Source organism: Sceloporus occidentalis, unplaced genomic scaffold, assembly GCF_023333645.1.
Source record: "Sceloporus occidentalis isolate IW3139 unplaced genomic scaffold, rSceOcc1.0.p SCAF_10, whole genome shotgun sequence".
In the NCBI taxonomy this organism is placed as follows: Eukaryota; Metazoa; Chordata; class Lepidosauria; order Squamata; family Phrynosomatidae; genus Sceloporus; species Sceloporus occidentalis.
The window spans coordinates 8,170,172-8,187,545 of record NW_028316990.1 but is presented as its reverse complement, the minus strand read 5'-3'; the positions used below and the strand labels follow the sequence as shown (position 1 = coordinate 8,187,545).

Here is a 17,374-nt window from a genome sequence, read left to right as displayed (position 1 = left end):
TTTAATAGAGAGAAAAGGAGGGAAATAAAAATTTAGATTCAGCTCACTGATTCATTTGCTGACGGAAAGACAGCAAAGTAGGCACCGTTCTTGTCTTCCTAGGGAGGGATTTCCAAAGCGTGGGAGCAACCACTGAGAAGACCCTGTCTCTCACGTGCCCACCAAACGTGTCTGGAAAGGTGGTGAGACCAAGAAAAAGACCGCCAGCATGGTGTAGTGCTTTGAGTGTTGGACTTTGACTCTTCACCTTAGGGTCGCCATAAGTTGGAAATGACTTGAGGGTACACAACAACAACAACAAACAACGAAGATTTTAAAGCCCAGGCGCACTCACACAGACTTCACACCATGTTTCCCTGAGCAAGTTCTCACAAAGGATAAAACTACCCATGGACAACACCAAGTAAGAGAACAGTGGAAGGATCCCTTCCTACAAAGTATCCCCTCCATTCAGAAAACCAGCATGTCAGACAGAATTGTACTAACTAGTAGACCTTTCTTGTTTACATATGAGTTTTCTATATGAAGGAAATGGGAGAGAGGGGGATATCCAGAGAAGAAATGCCAACCGTTCCTCCACCATGCAATTGTAAACCAAAGCATTCCAACCCAGGCATAGATGAACCATCTCAGTTAGAATCCGGTCTCTATGCCTTTGTTTTGCCATGCTGTCTACTCTTTTCTCCATCCGTTGCTCAACTGATCGTTGCACCTATTTTTAATTTTGCAATATATACAAACACAATATGCACTACACAAAAAAGGGGGATTATTAGAGACATATTGAAAAGTTGATTTCCCAAACACCGTCAACGATTGGATGGGCAGAACTTAAAGTGGGGGGTAGGTTGTTTTTTTGGGAAATGGAAAAATTGCTGACAAGGCTCTCCTATCAACAATATGTTTTTATGGGAATTTCCTGTTTTTAAAAAATATTGTTTAGAGTTGCCAAAAGTCCGTTTACTTTCAAAAGCCTTCCACATTAACAGAAGGGCATAATGAGTTACAGGAGCTGCATGCTGGTACATTATGTTGCTTCCTAGAGGAACGAGGCTGTTTTCATAGGGCCAGGTTTCAACTCTGAGGCGCAACCGCAGAATTAGGTCACAGTTTTGAAAGCCATATATATATACATACATATACATATACATATGCATACATACACACACACACACACACACACACATATATATATATATATATATATATATGAAATTGAAATCAAGTGCTCTTGATCTGCAAGACTACCAGGGTCTCTGGGGGGGGGGGGGATTCTCTTCTGGGTGTGTTCCAGGAATGCAAGGACTGTTTGGACCAATAAGAACAAGTAATGAAAGAAAGATGGTCACTTAAGTGGGATATTGCTTTGAGTAGGCTGCACTACTTCTACCGTCTGCTGCTTCAAAATCTATGGGATGCAATGTTTGAGTGACACTAAGCCATAACAGGAAGGGGCATTTTATGGGCATTTGGGAAGCCATCCCATGCCCATCACTCATTAGTTCAGTGGCGGCAACACAGGAGAGGATGGGGGCCAATCTTCACCACAAGACCACACTGGCATGCCAAAGCCCCCAGAGCTGCTAATAAAAAAAAAAATCAGAGGCATTTTTGCCCCCAAACAGCTCAAAAATGCTGCAACGTGCTGCAACATATAACATGCAGAAGTTCTGCCAGTCCACTCCATGCCTTAGAAACCTGCCAAAATCTGATCAAAATCAGCCAAAGTTGAAACGGGAACTGAGCAACATCTCTCTTGGTTTCAATTCTGGCCAATTCTGGAGGGATTCTATTGGGTTATTAAAGCATCTTGGGAGCAAAAAGTTGTGTCTCACAGGCATTTTGGCAACCCTGGGGTGAAAAATTACCCAGAATTATTTTATTGTTGTCTTTTAGAGTTTGTGGGAGCTTAGGAGCTGCACATTGAGACCCTAAAGGCTGAATGCAACCCGTGGAGTGAACTCTGTCTTCCTCTGCCTTAATTCTTTAACTGAAAGCAAAGCAACACAGTTTAGGAAATAATGAAAGAACGCTTCAATGTACTTCAGTGCTGTCCAGTTAATGCCAAGACTCTTTGAACAATGCCAGAAAGACTTGGAGACAAAACATCTATCAGATGATGGAGGCATTTTAAGAAGTCTTAGAAGCAACTTAGATATAGCATTTCTGAATACCAGAAGCAAATCAAGCCAACTATAAGGTTTTTGTCACTTGAGAGAAAACTACGACACATGTATCTGCACGAAAATGGTGATATCACTACATCTTACAGAAGGAGTCCAAATATTTAAGCACTTAGTTTTATGCTTTTGGGCTACAATGTCCATTACAAAACAATAGTATATACCTACAATATATCTGGTACAACAAATCCTCTACTACTAACACTTATCAATGTGTGCCAAAAGAATTAAAAAGAACTTAAAGAATGAAAGAGTTAATCAGAAGTTACTTTCTGAAATGTCAGACCAACAGTAATAAAAGCAACTACAACAAGTGGTCTCCTCTGCAATCCACTGCTAATGCCTTTAAGAATTTGCAGCAGATTTTTTGAGCTATGAAGGGTGGCAACCTTGAGTGTACTGGATTTAGAATGATCTATCAACAGGCCATAAATAATATGAGGCAATATCCAACCTGCCCTTGCACCGAAGAGGTCTCCCAAAAAATGCATCCTAGGCTCACTATAAAATAGACAATGTAATAAATAAGGAACACACAGCCGTTGTGCACAAGGAATACTTTCATACTTTCCCTCCAGGTGAGCTGATGGCATGGTCTGAAAATGGAAGGCATTAAAAGTTTGTCTAAGGGCAACACAGGTTAAGTCTTGGAAATACTGTTGAAAATATTGTTCTCTCTTCAGATGGCGGTTACTTTCATTTTTACCAGACTGCAGATTTTCAGGCAAGAAAGGGAAGAACGCTTGCTATCCGTTACCAATCATATTCTCATAAGAATCAACCTCAATAATTCCGTCTCAAATAAAATATTTGTCCATACGGAATAAAAAGGCCTGGACATCCTCAAAGTGAGACTGGGACAATGATGTCCATTAATGAGTCCATCTACCTTGAGCACATTGCTCAGTGAAAGTCGAAATATTATTCTGACACCAACTTTCAAACAAACCGGCCCAAGATCTCAAACAACTATATGCTTACCTTCAGCATTCAGCGTGATGAGCGTCACATTGTTCCCGATATTCTGGCTTCCTAACTGACCACTGTTGGAAACCGAGTCACTGGCTTCAGAACCACTCTCTCCATCTTCATTGTGACTGTCTTCGTGCCCCGGGACTTTCACCACAATTGTGTTCTGCCTCCGCCCAGGAACAGCACTGGAGAGTATGGAATGAGAGAAGGGAAAAGGTGAATAACTCTATAAACCTAAAATGATGTCACATCATGCATATGGCCTCAAACAACACAGAAAACCAGTACAGAAATGAAGGCTAAGAAAGTGAGTAAAATAACTTTAGCACAATGGAACTGAGGGCTAAATCCAATTAGTTACTCCCAATTAAAGAAGACTCATAGAAACAACTGGGACTGAGGTACGATGAGACTAACAAGTCCCAGTTTATTTCAATTGAACTAACACTGGATTTAGTCCTGAGTTGCCAAGGTCTGCCCCACATCTCTTCCACTGTATCATCCTCATAACTGCTCAATCCCTGACCCATGGTGAAAGAGTGGACTCTTCAGATAGGCTTCCCCTTTCCTTGTAGCATTACAACCATTGATTTTGCTGGTTAGAGAGGCTGGCAGCTTCAGTCCAACATTTAGAGGGATGAAAGTGACCCATCTCTGATCTAAAGGATGCTCCTGAGAAAATGGCCACACATGTTTTACACCTTGGAACCCATTCCTTACATGCTCTCAAGCCTCTCCCCTCAAAACCCTAACCTCACAGGTCCCAGGTTGTATTTCTAAGCCCCAGCAAGTTTCTCCAAGTTGGAGAAAATTTCCTAGTGGAAACTCTGGAGAACCTCTCCCAGGCAATACAATCAAACGGTAAGCTAGAGGCTGCAACAGTCTGACAGTGTAACAGGGATGGGTACAGGGCAGCCTATGCCCCTGGACCTCATCTCTGTAACTCCTGAAAACCCCCATCAGTTCCCCCAAAGTCCCTCAACCCCAACCAAAAATCTTTTTAAAGCAATGTTTCAGCATGATTTTAGGCAATGTTTGACCTTCAGACAAACAGAACCCTCCCAGAGTGTGAAAACATGTGAAAACTCTAACCCCCATAAGCACCCGCAGAACCCCACACTCCTCTAAATAGCTACTTTTTCCTTTGTAGCCCCTCTCAAAATGGCAACAGAAAGTGACATGACATCACATTTTGTCACTGTTTTGAGATGGACTGCAGAGAAATGGAAATATTTGGACCTGGCATGGGAGGAAGTGTGGTCTATATACATAGGAGGATAAGACTATTGAGTTGTTACTAACGTGTTCAGGATATTTTCCAATGAATCTGCCGCTCTGTTCAATGGCTCTTCCTGTCCTACCATCTTGGCCACAATGGAGTTCTGACGATCGTTGTTGAGTATTACTGTGGTCTGGGGAACGACGCTGCAAAGACAATAAAGCAGAGAGAGGAGTGACAGCACGGAAAGGATTAAAAGCCCTTCATTCATTCATTAACCCACTTTTGGAATTTTGGCATGCCCTTCCATGAAATACGAAACCAGCACAGATGTTCCCCCCTCCCTGCTCCACTTTTCTTGGTTTCAAGGCTGTTTACTTATGTATCATACACTAAAGCTTGTAATCTATCATCTTATGATCTTTGTACCATTCCAAGAACTCATAACTCCTTCAAGGAGCTGACTGCTCCAGTAGAATTATGTAACGCCCTTTGACCCTTGGCAAAATTAGGATTCCCCTCCTCAAAAAAACACCAACGCAAAGCATACAGAAGGAGAAGAAAAAGTCTGCTAGCCCCAAAATCTAACAATGCCTCATGTTGCCAACTCCAAAAAGGAGCTCAAATTGCGTGCCTGTTTTATCAGCAGAAAAGGGAAGAGGGGAAGAGATGAAGTATTTGTAAGATATAATAGAGATGTATACAGTTATGCATGTTGTAGAGAATACAGACAGTGAGAAGCTTTTCTCTTTCCCTCGCTCCTAATACTAGAAGGATACTAGAAGGATACTGACAAGTTGGAACAAGTCCAGAGGAAGGTAACTAAGACAGTGCAAGGCCTGGAAACTAAGCCCTATGAGGAGCAGCTTAGGGAGCCGAGTACGTTTATCTTAAAGAAGGTTGAAAGGTGATATAGTAGAGATCTTAAAATATTTGAAGGGCTGTCGTGTGGATGATGCAGCAAGCTTGTTTTCTGCTGCTCCAGAGAAGCGGGCAAACCAATGGATTAGATTTCTAAGAATAAAGATTCCATCTAAATATTTGAAAGAACTTTCTGCTGGTCAAAGCTGCTCAAGAGTGGAAGAGATTGCTTCAGAAAGTGGTGGGCTGTACTTCTTGCATGGTTTTCAACTAACGTAGTCATTTGGAAATGCTTTAATGGTGTATTCTTACATGGCAGGAGGTTAGACTATATAATAATAATAACAACAACAACAACAACAACATTAATAATATCCTGCTCCTCCCAGGATACATTAAAATACGGCTTACATTAAAATATGGCCCTTCCAACTCTAAAATTCTAAGATGCTACTATAGCCTGGGGTCACCCCCTGAAGCTGAATGGTGTGAGAATCAGGACAGATGACAGAACCACGTGTAGAGTTAATACTGTGGAATTCATTGTCACAAAATGTAGTGATGGTTGCTAACACAGACAGTTTAAAAAGGGGTCTAGACAATTTCTTGGAGGTTGGGATCATCAGAGGTAGGATATAGCGTGTGCTATGGATGGTATCCCCCTCTATGCAGTGGACCCTTGGTATCTGTTGGGATTTGGTTGCAGGACCACCCATGGATACAAAAATCCATGGATGTTCAAATCCCATTAAATCCAGTGCCGTAGTAAAATTGGGTCCCTTGTATAAAAGAGCAAAATCAAGGTTTGCTTTTTGGAATTTATATCTTTTTGAAATCCATGGATGAAGAATCCATGGATATGGAGGGCCAACTGTGTATCAGTGGCAGTGGGATGTGAGAGAGATGTTACACTCATGTCCTGCTGGTAAGTTTCCTACAGGCTACTGGTTGGCCAGTGTATGAACAGAATGTTATGCTAGATAGGCTTTGACTTTGAAACAGCAAGGCTCTTCTAATCATTTTAGAACAATAGTATTCAGGGAATATTGGATAAAGAACGTACACTCTGCACTGTCAAGTAATCCACAGCATGCACTGTTATAATAATATTTCTGCAAGAACAGGTTTCTGTATTCATTTCAGCTAAAGGTCAGCCCTGCATATGCATCTATTTGCATGCATAGAGAAAGCAGCACTCCAATTAAAATGGGCCAAAGAGAGGGTCCCACAATGGAGACCAGGCTAATCTGGACTCTTTCATGTTTTCCCCCCAAAAAAACCATTTCAGGTGTCTAACATTCCACTTGTGAATTTCAAATGGCATTATGAACCTCCATTCAGATACTTTATTGCTGTCCTCCTGGATGTCCAATTCTTTTATCGCCCAGATCCCTCAATTTCAATAAACTCGGAATGCCTGTTTAAAAAGTGTCACTTACCAAGACTGTAATTTTAATGAACACTCTGAATAATTAATTGCAGCCATAGAGATAAATGCAATAAAATTAAGCTTCCGTTTATGGAGACCTCAGGCTTTTGCTCATTCTGTAGTTTCCTTTGAATAGAAAGTCTTTTTTTAAAATGAAAATTGATATAAAAATCAGAAAGTCCTCCTTTTTTTTTCTTCCAAAAAAGAACTAATTCATTTTTGTAGAGGATTTTAAAGTGTGCCTGATGGCATTTAATTAACTTAAAACAACTTTAAAATGAAAGGAAAGGAAATGTCCTGATATAAGCCATTAGTAATTAATTTAATGAGCGCAAAGGGCTATGGTTCCTCTGCATTGCAGGGAATCTGACTCTGTCGAGCTCCTCTTGTCATCCTTTCCTCCCCCCCCCCCCAAAAAAAAACAACTTTAGCGTTCCCTTTCCAAAGTGACACTGAATTAGGCCACACGTATCCTCCTTCAGCTCAGTAAAATTTCTGGCAAAAAGCAATTCTAACTGACTGGAGCTACGTGCGTGATGCATTCGCTCGCCGCTTCATTTGTACAAACAAGAGGTGCCAAGATCCAAGCCGTAATACTGAAGCCCCGTGAACGGGTGAACTTCTAAATGCAGCCATTGATACGGCATGTGCTGGATTCATTAAGAAACCTGGAGGAAAAATCTTGCAGCTGAAATGGCTCTTCACATATGGCATATGAATGTGCTATTCAAAAGGAAGCTAAGAGTGACTGAGCAAGTGGGATGCGGAAGATGCGTTTGGCTGCCGGTGCGCACAGGTGCCAATCTATACTGTCCTGCAGGTGAGGGTGAAAGGAGAGCATGAGTGCATGTCCCATGAGGAGAGACTCAGGGAGCTGCTTATATTTAGCCCTGGAGAAGAGAAGGTTAAGAGGTGATATGATAGCCCTGTTTAAGTATCTGAAAGAGTATCATATCAAGGATGGAGCAAGCTTGTTTTCTGCTGCTGCAGAGAATAGGACCAGGAGCAATGAATTCAAACTACAGGAAAAGAGATTCCACCTAAACATTAGGAGGAACCTCCTGACAGTAAGAGTTGTACGACAGTGGAATATACTCCCTCACAGAGTCTCCTTCTTTAAATGTCTTTAAACAGAGGCTGGATGGCCAACTGTAAGGGATGCTTTGATTGTGAATTCCTGCATGGCAGGGGATTGGACTGGATGGCCCTTGCAGTCTCTACCGATTCTACTCTATGATTCTACAAAGATGCTTTTTAAAATGCAGCGGCCCCCTCCACAGTCATTGGTGTTAGGAGTACAAGACTCCCATGAAAGTGAGAAAACGACAAATAAAAAACCACTATATTTTAACCTGAGCGAACAACCTATCTAGGAATTTCCACGTCCTCCAGGGCAACTCAATGGGCAACATCCACTGGATGTTGACCACAGATTCACAGTGGAGGACTTACAAATACTAGACCAGTGCTTTCTCTAGGAATCTCTAGATCCTTCATCATGGGTCTATGGTCAACTTCCAGCAGAGTAATGCTAGAGGACCTATAGATTTCTAGAGAGAACATATTACTCAAATCAGCAAATAATAAAATCTGCAAAAGTCAAAGCTGCAAATGAGGAGGGTTGGCTATATATCATCTGATTTCCAGCAAAGAATCTCTCTGGCATAACTTAAATAAAGCCCATGCATACATACATACATACATATATATGCATGGGCCTTATTTAAGTTATGCCAGAGGGATCCTTTGCTCTCTCTCTCTCTCTCTTTGAAATACATATATATGGTGCACACCAGGATTGGGAAGCTCCTAATCCTGGTTTATGGCGTTTCTGTATGTGACATTCAGCCTTGGATGAACATCACATCTGAACCACCCTGTTGATGACTCTGTTGCCTTCCCAATCCTGGTGTGCACCAAACCATCATTTTCAGGTTTGGATAAGACAACAACCTATGGCTTGCTACAAGCAAAAAATTGTAGGCCACTAATCAAAGCTTGCCAAGGATGGAGAAAGCTATGAAGGAGAAGAAGCACCATTCTTAAATCTTCTTTTAAAGCATGTTTCAAGATTGTACAGTCACAGGAAAGTTTACAATAAAATGTATTATCCAAGCTAACCCTCATCAATGAGTGATACAGGCTGAGTCTTCCTTATCCGGAATTTTGAAATCCAAATTATTCCAAAAACCAACTTTCTTCATGGGTGGCTGAGAGTGACACCTTTGCTTTCTGATGGTTCAGTGCACACAAAATATACTTTATGCACAATATCATTAAAAATAATGTGTATAAAATTACTTTTAGGCTATGTGTATAAGGTGTATATGAAACATAGGTGAATTTTGTGTTGAGACCTGGGTCTCATCCTCAAGATATCTCATTATGTATATGCACATATTTCAAGATCGCAGAAATGCCAAAATCTAAAACACTTTTGGTCCCAAGCATTTTGAATAAGGGAGACACAACCTGTGTTTTTGGATGTTCACATCCAAAGGGTGAAGGAAGGAAGGAAGGAAGGAGAGAAAGAGGGGCATAAAACTCAATTCAGACACTTCTTGGATAGATTGGGAATGCAGAGACCCTTCTGTCTTCTGGGGTTGTTGATCATACGAACATTCAGAATTAGCCATTTCGCCATCTCAATATGGGAGAAGAAGAGGGAATACAAAAATAACTTAGATGTTTTTAAAGACAATAAACCTGAACCGTTACTTAAGATATTAATAAAGCAACAGGTTTAGATTTTTCAGGCAGTCATAATATTGGCCTCTGCTTTCAGGGGAGGAAAAACGCGTTTGTATTTTGCAAACAAGTTCCTGCCAGAGGCAACTTTTAACATGGAAAAGTGTATGTGTGACTCACAGCCATCTCTATTCGCTTGCGGCTTTTGTGGCCAATAACCTGTCACTCATCCAAAAGACGGCCAATAAAAAGAAGAGGGCTTTTGGCACCCTTCAAATGGCATCACTCTCCTCGGCTTCCTTGAGATGACTTTTAATAGTCTGGCAGGAAAGGGGAAAGGGTGGGCGGAAGATCTCAGAAGGAATCCACTGACATTTCGCCCCCCGCAAGCTAGGCGTTCAAAGAAGTCGGATATGATGGGAAAGGAGGTTTAAGGAAAAACCCATACAGGAACAATTTGAACAAAAGTTGATTCTTGCAGAGTAGCGGCCTATTTATAGAACTACTTGGGTGGATGGAGGAATTGTGAGATTTTTAGGATCAGGGTTGAAACTGTCAAAAATGCAGTTTTGGGAACAGATGACTTTTATCAAATATGGTTGATGGTACCTTGAATTTTTGAAAATACTGATTCTCTAGACCAGTGTTTTTCAACCTTTGGTCCTCTAGATTTTTGAGACTCCAACGCCCAGAATTCCTGAACAATGAGCATGCTGACTGGGATTTCTGGGAACTGAAGTCCAAAACATCTGGAGGCCCAAAGGCTGACATCCACTGCTCTAGACCAATGTCAAAGATTAGCCAGTGAGACCATTTCAGCACCTGCCCTGGAAGTAGATCCAATTAGCAGATTTGTGCCACTGCTTCTAAATGTATGGAACAGTTGCTGCTGCATTCATCTGTATCTTGTTTTTGTTAACTGCACTCAAGTCGACCCCAATTCATGGTGACCCTATGGATGAGACATCTCCAAGACCTCCTGTCCTCCACTGCTTTGCTTAGGCCCTGTAGTTTGATGGCATGTCTTCCCGGTTGAGTCTATTCATCTAGAGGATGGTCTTCTTCTCTCTCTCCAACCTTCCTCCTTTCCCAGCATTATTGTCTTGAGTCAAGTCTTCTCATGATGTGCTCAAAGTACGACAACTTCAATTTGATCATCTTGGCTTCCAGGGAGAGTTCGGGCTTGATCTGTTCAAGGACCCATTTGTTTAGTTGAAGACTTTCATGCCAGCATCCACAGATTTTTGTGGGTGTTTCGGGCTATGTGGCCATGTTCTAGAAGAGTTTATTCCTGATGTTTCGCCAGCATATGTGGCTGGCATCTTCAGAGATAGATCTTCAGGAGATTGTAGACAATATGTGTTACAGAGCTAACATAGGATGGTGGTTTGCATGTTGGACAGATTCTGGGACAACAACGTTCAAATCCTTGCTCAGCCATGGAAACCCAGTGGGTGAACTTGGGCAAATCTCTCAGCCTTAAAGGAAAGCAATGGCAAGCCTCCTTGCAAAATAAATCTTGTAGAAAACCCCAGGAGAGGATCGCTGTAAGTCAAAGAGGAGGTGAAAGCACAAGTTACACTCTCTCAACCTCACGGGATGGCAATGGTTAAACTGCTCTGAAGAAACTTGCTAAGAAAACCCTATGACAGATTCACCTTTCATAAGTTAATATCACCATAAGTTGAAATCGACTTGAAGGCACACAACAACAACACAATTAATTTATAACCCACTTTGCTCTCATATGGGACCCAAAGCGACTTGCACCATGAAACAATGCAGCTAAAAACCACCCAGGATACAAAACTTTAAAAAGCTGACTGGAAAATGTACACAAAACTATATACAGAGAGAAAGAGAGAATCCATGGAGCTCTTAATTTCACACCTAGAAAATTCTCTTTGCTTCACTGGCGTCTGGAGCATCTGGACAACAAGCCAGACATTATAATGATGCCCTCTGTGGTTATTATGCCCTTTATGGTCGGAAGCCAAAACATACCAGCTGTCCACCCAATGTGACTCACGGACTTGAAAGCTTTATGCAGTTGTGGTCAGTTTTGCAAAACTGAACAGTCAGAAAAGAGTAGCATTTATTAAAACATTCTAAGTATGTTGTTTTTTTCTCCCTCCCCAAAAAATTTCGGCTCAGCTATGCAGCAAAACTTGTGGCTTTCTCTCAGCTACAGAAGACATTTATGTTGGGGTTTATCCCCTCAGCTCTAGCTCTACAAAGACCCCCTTTGAATGCAACAGACATGTAGATGGGAATGATTTACAGATTTCAAACCCCAACTTCACCAACCAAACTGGAAAACCCCTATTTAAACAAAGTCTGTCATGGTTTGTTCCCCTCCAGGGAGGCCATTTAATACAGAGCTGTAATACAGAGGCATTACCTACCATAACCATCAATTGGATAAAAGGGGCACAGAAAGGACATGTTCAACTGCAAAAGTTTTCTCTATAGACCAATTAGTCAGAAACACCTTGAAGGCAAACAACAACTGTGTTTTTTAAAGATGTACAGTCACCTTGAATCCCATTGCTGGGAGAAAACATTGTTGTGTGCCTTCAAATCATTTCAAATCATATGTAATGATTGTGTCTTAACTATGTTGTAACCCACCTGGAGCCGTGAGGAAAGGTGAGTAAGAAATAAAATTATTACAGTGCGCCCGCATCATATGTGCGGGCCATATATGTGGCTTTCAGGATATGCTGAAAGCCGCGCCGGAAAAAGCCTTGGCATGCCTGGAAGAAGTAATGGGGTGCGCATCTGCAGTGTGGGCACAACCTTGTTACTTTTAATGGGGTGCCAGCCTACGTAAGATTTCCCTTACACGAGGGGGGGGGGTCCAGAATGGATCCCCCACGTAAGGGAAGGGCCCACTGTATTATTATTATTATTATTATTATTATTATTATTATTATTATTTCTGACAGAACATATTTCTGACAGAACAACTCTAAGGCAGAACCTATCATGGGGTTTTCTGGGTGCGATTTATCCAAAGTCACCCAGCAGATTTCCATAGACGAGTGGGGGAATTGAACCCTGGTCTCCAGGGTCATGGTCCAATGGTCAAACCACTATACCACACTGGGAGAAAGGCATGGTATGAAAGAAATAAACTTCCATCTACAAATGAGGCCACTGTGTCATCCATACATAAAAAGCAGGAAGGGAGGGTGTGCAGACAGAAGCTATGTAAAGCCTTCCTAAAATAAAACATTTTTTAATTAAGATTGTGACAGAGGGGAAAAAAGATCAGAAACCCACCAGAAGACAGATGGATGATGGGCTGGATGACACAATCCCCAAATCTTCTTTGCTGGAAACGAGGCCAACCCAACTTATTCATCTTCTGGGTTCTGCTTAACTTCTCCCAAATGAACTAAGTGGGATTCAGAAATTAACAGCCTTCCCAATGCTATATTTAACTTTTGAAAGTACACTGTACGAGCATTTACTACTGTAGACAAGGACATTCTTTTTTCTACCAGACATTCAGAATGGAGGACATGTGCTACATATTCAGATTCATATGGTGCGTGATAAACCATCAGACTTATTTATGGCTCAAATGTTTTCTGTATACCAGGGGGATTCTGCCCATCCATTCTTTCTAGTCACACTTTACCTACAGGCTCTTGTCCGCCTCTTGATTTTTAAAAAGGACACCCTGAGTGTCACATTGCTTGATTTATAGCCACATCATATGGAAGATGGCTTTTAAAGCTTGGACTGCCAACCCAATTCCCATGTGCAAAGACTACACTTGCCAAGCATTTTCAGTTCTCAAAGCCAAAGGTTCAGCTTTATATATAATGCTTTTCTGCCCCCTTCTGTTTACTGTTAACCAGGAAACATCTTGCAGTTCTTCCAATCTGATGGCAAAGTGAGTCTACTCACATCTACTAAGACCTTCAGAATTCTGCAAGTGATGGTTGCTCCTTTTTTCACTCAGATTACAATCCATCAGAAGCTTCTGCTGGTAGCAAATGTACAGAAATGAGCACAAATTTCCCAAGAGCAATAAGATCTGCATGCAAAGTTTCCATTATACATTCTATTTATCAGGAGGAGACAATAAGAGTAGGAATTACTGTACTGCCTGGGCTCCCCTATTTCATTACTTGTTGTAAAAATCTTCTCAGTAGAAACCAACCAAAAAGTGTCTATTACCCTATTAATGGTAGAATTCAAAGATATATCCAAAGATATAGCTGTGTTAGTCTGTAGAATTAGTATGTAGAGAGATCTTGTCGCACCTTTGAGACTAACTGAAAGAACAAAGTTGGCAGCATGAGCTTTCGTAGACAAAGTCTACTTACTTCACCAGATGCATAATTCATAATTCAGTTCATCTCAAAGGTGCTACAAGATCTCTATACATTGCCCTATTAAGTTAGTCATTCAGCTGGCAATGGAATGATCTGGAAACACAAACACGCATCTGCTTGAGATGGTCACAGGAGGCAACAGTCAGCTTAAATAGTCTCAGTCCTTGAGCACCAAGGCTAGATAGAGATCTGCTGCAGCCTCCTGTTATGTTAAGCTTTAGGAATAAGATCTCAGAGGCCAATCTGGAGGTTACACAAGGCTACTAACCAACTGCAAATATCCTAAAATCCTACCTAGTCCAGTGAGATCCTCCAAAGCCTCCAAATCACAAAATGCAAGTACAGTCGGCCCTTCTTATACACAGATTTTTTATACACGGATTCAAGCACACTGATATACTTCCTTAGAGGAGTATATCAATGAGTCCGTTGTTCCTGAAGAATAAGCCCAGAAAAAATGTGTATGGTGGTCACACAAACAGAGACCCAATCCATCTGGTTTATGAAGGTGCGACTCTTTCTGTCCCCCATCTAAGCATTTGTTATGTCTAACTGGTTAGAATGAAAGACAAACCTTCTAACGCAACACAAAATCTCAAATGTCCTCCCTTTGAAGCTTTTATATTTGTTCCATTTCTGGTTAGGGTTATCACTTTGTTAATTTTTTGTTCTTTGAAAATCTTTTATGAAGTTTTTTGGCTTGCGGAGATTTTGAGATTTTTACAAGATCTTTTTGCCATAATCTCCTGCAACATGAAACTTGTTATTGTTCTTTGCCCCAAGAGATGTGATTAAAAATTCAAATGCACTAACTTCAGCCCCCCGCCCCCAAGACACATATTAAAACAAGCAAGTTCTATTTGATCTTATTATTTATCTATCGATTGCCCAAAGCACTCAACTTGCTACACGAAGCCTTCAACAATTTAAAAACAAATGGCTCATTAGAAACCATTTAGCTAATAGCAGCTGGCTTTGGAAACGTGAAGTGAATGTGGTTCATATCTCGGTCAGTTCAAGAAGGTTTGACAAATCTAATTCTGCAATATGTTTGCGTGAATAATTGTACTCTGTTCTCAGTCCCATAAACTGTGTTGGCTTTAAGCGGCTATTCTTAATTCTATAAACTGACCTTGTGAAACCCAAGAACCAAATGCTCATATTGGAAGAGGCTACATTTCTTCCAGGAATTGTAATACCTCGACACTAAATTACGGCATGCTTGGCTCTTTCGCTCCTAAGTGCAACAAATGCAAAATTCCAAAGAGAACAAGCACTGAACAAGCCGTGGAATTGAAAGAGGCAAATCCGCTCTTGTGTCATCAAGGCTTACAATCTTTACTTGAGATGCCTCGCCAGGGACCTTGCCTTGGCAAGTCAGCATATGATGAAGGTCTCCAAGGTGCATTGGGAACAAGTGTTATATCCAAAGATGTAGGCTCAAGTCAATGAAAGATCATGCTACCAACTTCTTTCTTTCAGTTAATTTCAAAGGTGCTTCGCAGGTGACTTCCTATGGTTTCTCTAGGAATCACGCCTTATACTGAGTCAAACCATGGTCTAACTAGCACAGTAAAGTATACACCAGCAGCAACTTTTTAGGATTTCCAACTTACAATCAGCCATGTTAGATCAGACCAAAGGCCAATCTAGTCCAGAATTATTAATTAATCAAGTAAAAAAACAAAAAGGAATACTGGCCTCTAGCAAAACAATACAGAACATAATTATTATCAAGGTAATTACAGACCTAGAGCCACAATATAGTTTCCCCTCCTTTCTTGTGGACTTGAATCCATGCTCTTGAATATTTATGGAGGGGTGATCTCCATTATTCTTAATGGGGTGCGTCCCCGTGGCGCACACCTCGTGCATGCTCATGGGCACATGCCCCATTCAAGCCTATGGGGCTTGAATATCTGCGAGTGTCCATTTCACGAGGGGTTTGGAACGGATCCCCGCAAAAACAGAGGGCCGACTATATATCTACCCTTCATAACATTAGGCAATTATTCTGAGTGAGATGATCGGATGATGTCTCACATGTTGATTGCCATGATTATGCCACAAGCAGAGCAACATGGACCAATACAGTTGATCAATCTGGGGATGGGACAGATTATGGGAGGATACACTTATGGATAAAATTATATTCTTTAAATTGGTATAGAGCAATAAACCAAATGCTATCTAATCCCTTAGTCACTGAAGTACCACTCCTTCAAGCAGACTTAGGGGATGCTCCTTTTCAGCAAGATCGGGGCCGCAGCAACTGCACGCTGCTCCTTTTTGTGCCCTGGAAAGGTTGTGATAGCTGCAGCGCTGTGGCTATACGGCGCTCCTTCGGCACTGCATCATCTTGACCCAGTGCCACTGGAGTGGCGTGATGCCATGCGCTGTGTAGAGTGGTGTGTGGCACCCTGGGGGCCCAGCTGGGGCGTGCATCATGTGGACGCAACGCCCCGACTCCGTCCCCCAGCTGGCCTTTCAAGCCGGTCTGTACAGGGCCTTAGTTTTCAACCTTAAAAGGGACCCATAGCAAGTGCTGTAGGCAATATTTCAGAGGAAGCAACTGACAAAACCACTTCTGAGTAACACTTGCCTAAGAAAACCCTACGAAATTAATAGGGTGGCCATAAGTTGATAGGAGACTCGAAGGCTCATACACACTTTCACACTACACAGTTAGAACTCTATGGTTAACTGCAATCAATGGCAACTTCCTATGTTATCCTGGGATTTGCAGTTTAGGGAGTGGGTACTTAGAATTCTCAGCCAGAGAAGTGTAGTGCCTCATCAAACTACAAACTCCAGGATTGCACAGGATATAGCCATGGCAGTTAAAAGTGGAATCACAACACTGTAATTGTATTATGTAAAAGGGCTCCAGATGTCAGGTTGCACATTTGGAGTTGTGTTAACCCCACAGACAGACAAATAATGTTCCAAATATACCAAATATACCAAGATAACAAGGGTGGAATAAAGTTCCTACCATATATGACACAGAAAGCCCCCATCTGCATGCTTTAGACATGGGAGGAGGTATAGGAAGGAGAAAGAATTCAGATGTAAACCAAACATTTGAGTGGAAAGTATATTATCGGGTGAATTATCACATCTGCTACCCTAAGTGTAGGAAACAGAGGATTACCGCATACCCCAGAGATGAAGCCATTGAAGTTTTTGCGATTAAAACTGACAAAACCATTTTCCTTTTCAAAAGCACTTGGCCAATGCTGCGCGATGGTTTATGGTGATCAGTGAACATCTTTGCAATTCAAATATAAAGAAAAGGAATTGGGAGGGGGTCACCCACCCAGCTTTGCTGCTGACAGCCAGAAGATAGGCCTGCTAACATATTGGTGCCAGTGACAAATGTATATATGTATAACTTCATTACTTTCCCCTTAAAGTTTTCATTAATTCCATTTATTGAGTCTATATTTCTGTTCGGATTTGCGCATAGCTTTCCTAAGGGCAATATATGTAACCACAGTAGGTCTTTTTCACACATCCCGTGTTACTAAATTACAAGGCTACAATAACTCCCTTCTCTGGGTCTTTTTTTGGAAACTCTTTCTCAAGTTTCTCTTCCTATAGTGTGCATCACAAAAGACTGAACTTCTATAACCAGAGTTGCAGAGGGGTGTGTGTGTGTGTGTGTGTGTGT

General features: G+C 41.5%; 1 protein-coding gene across 5 annotated transcripts in view; it reads right to left on the bottom strand.

Annotated features, from left to right (window-relative positions):
• Positions 1-17,374, bottom strand: part of LOC149305798 (protein BANP-like) — a 177,127-nt gene that overhangs the window by 129,410 nt on the left and 30,343 nt on the right. For all 5 annotated transcript variants that reach the window (XR_016271701.1, XM_089476711.1, XM_089476709.1 and 2 more), the window contains 2 exons: positions 4,458-4,580; positions 3,165-3,340 (listed from right to left, as the gene is read on the bottom strand). Coding sequence is in view for 4 of the 5 variants with exons in the window: in XM_089476711.1 (XP_089332837.1) it covers positions 3,165-3,340; positions 4,458-4,580 (299 nt within the window). In the remaining variant the exon portion in view is untranslated. The remainder of the gene's footprint in view (positions 1-3,164; positions 3,341-4,457; positions 4,581-17,374) is intronic.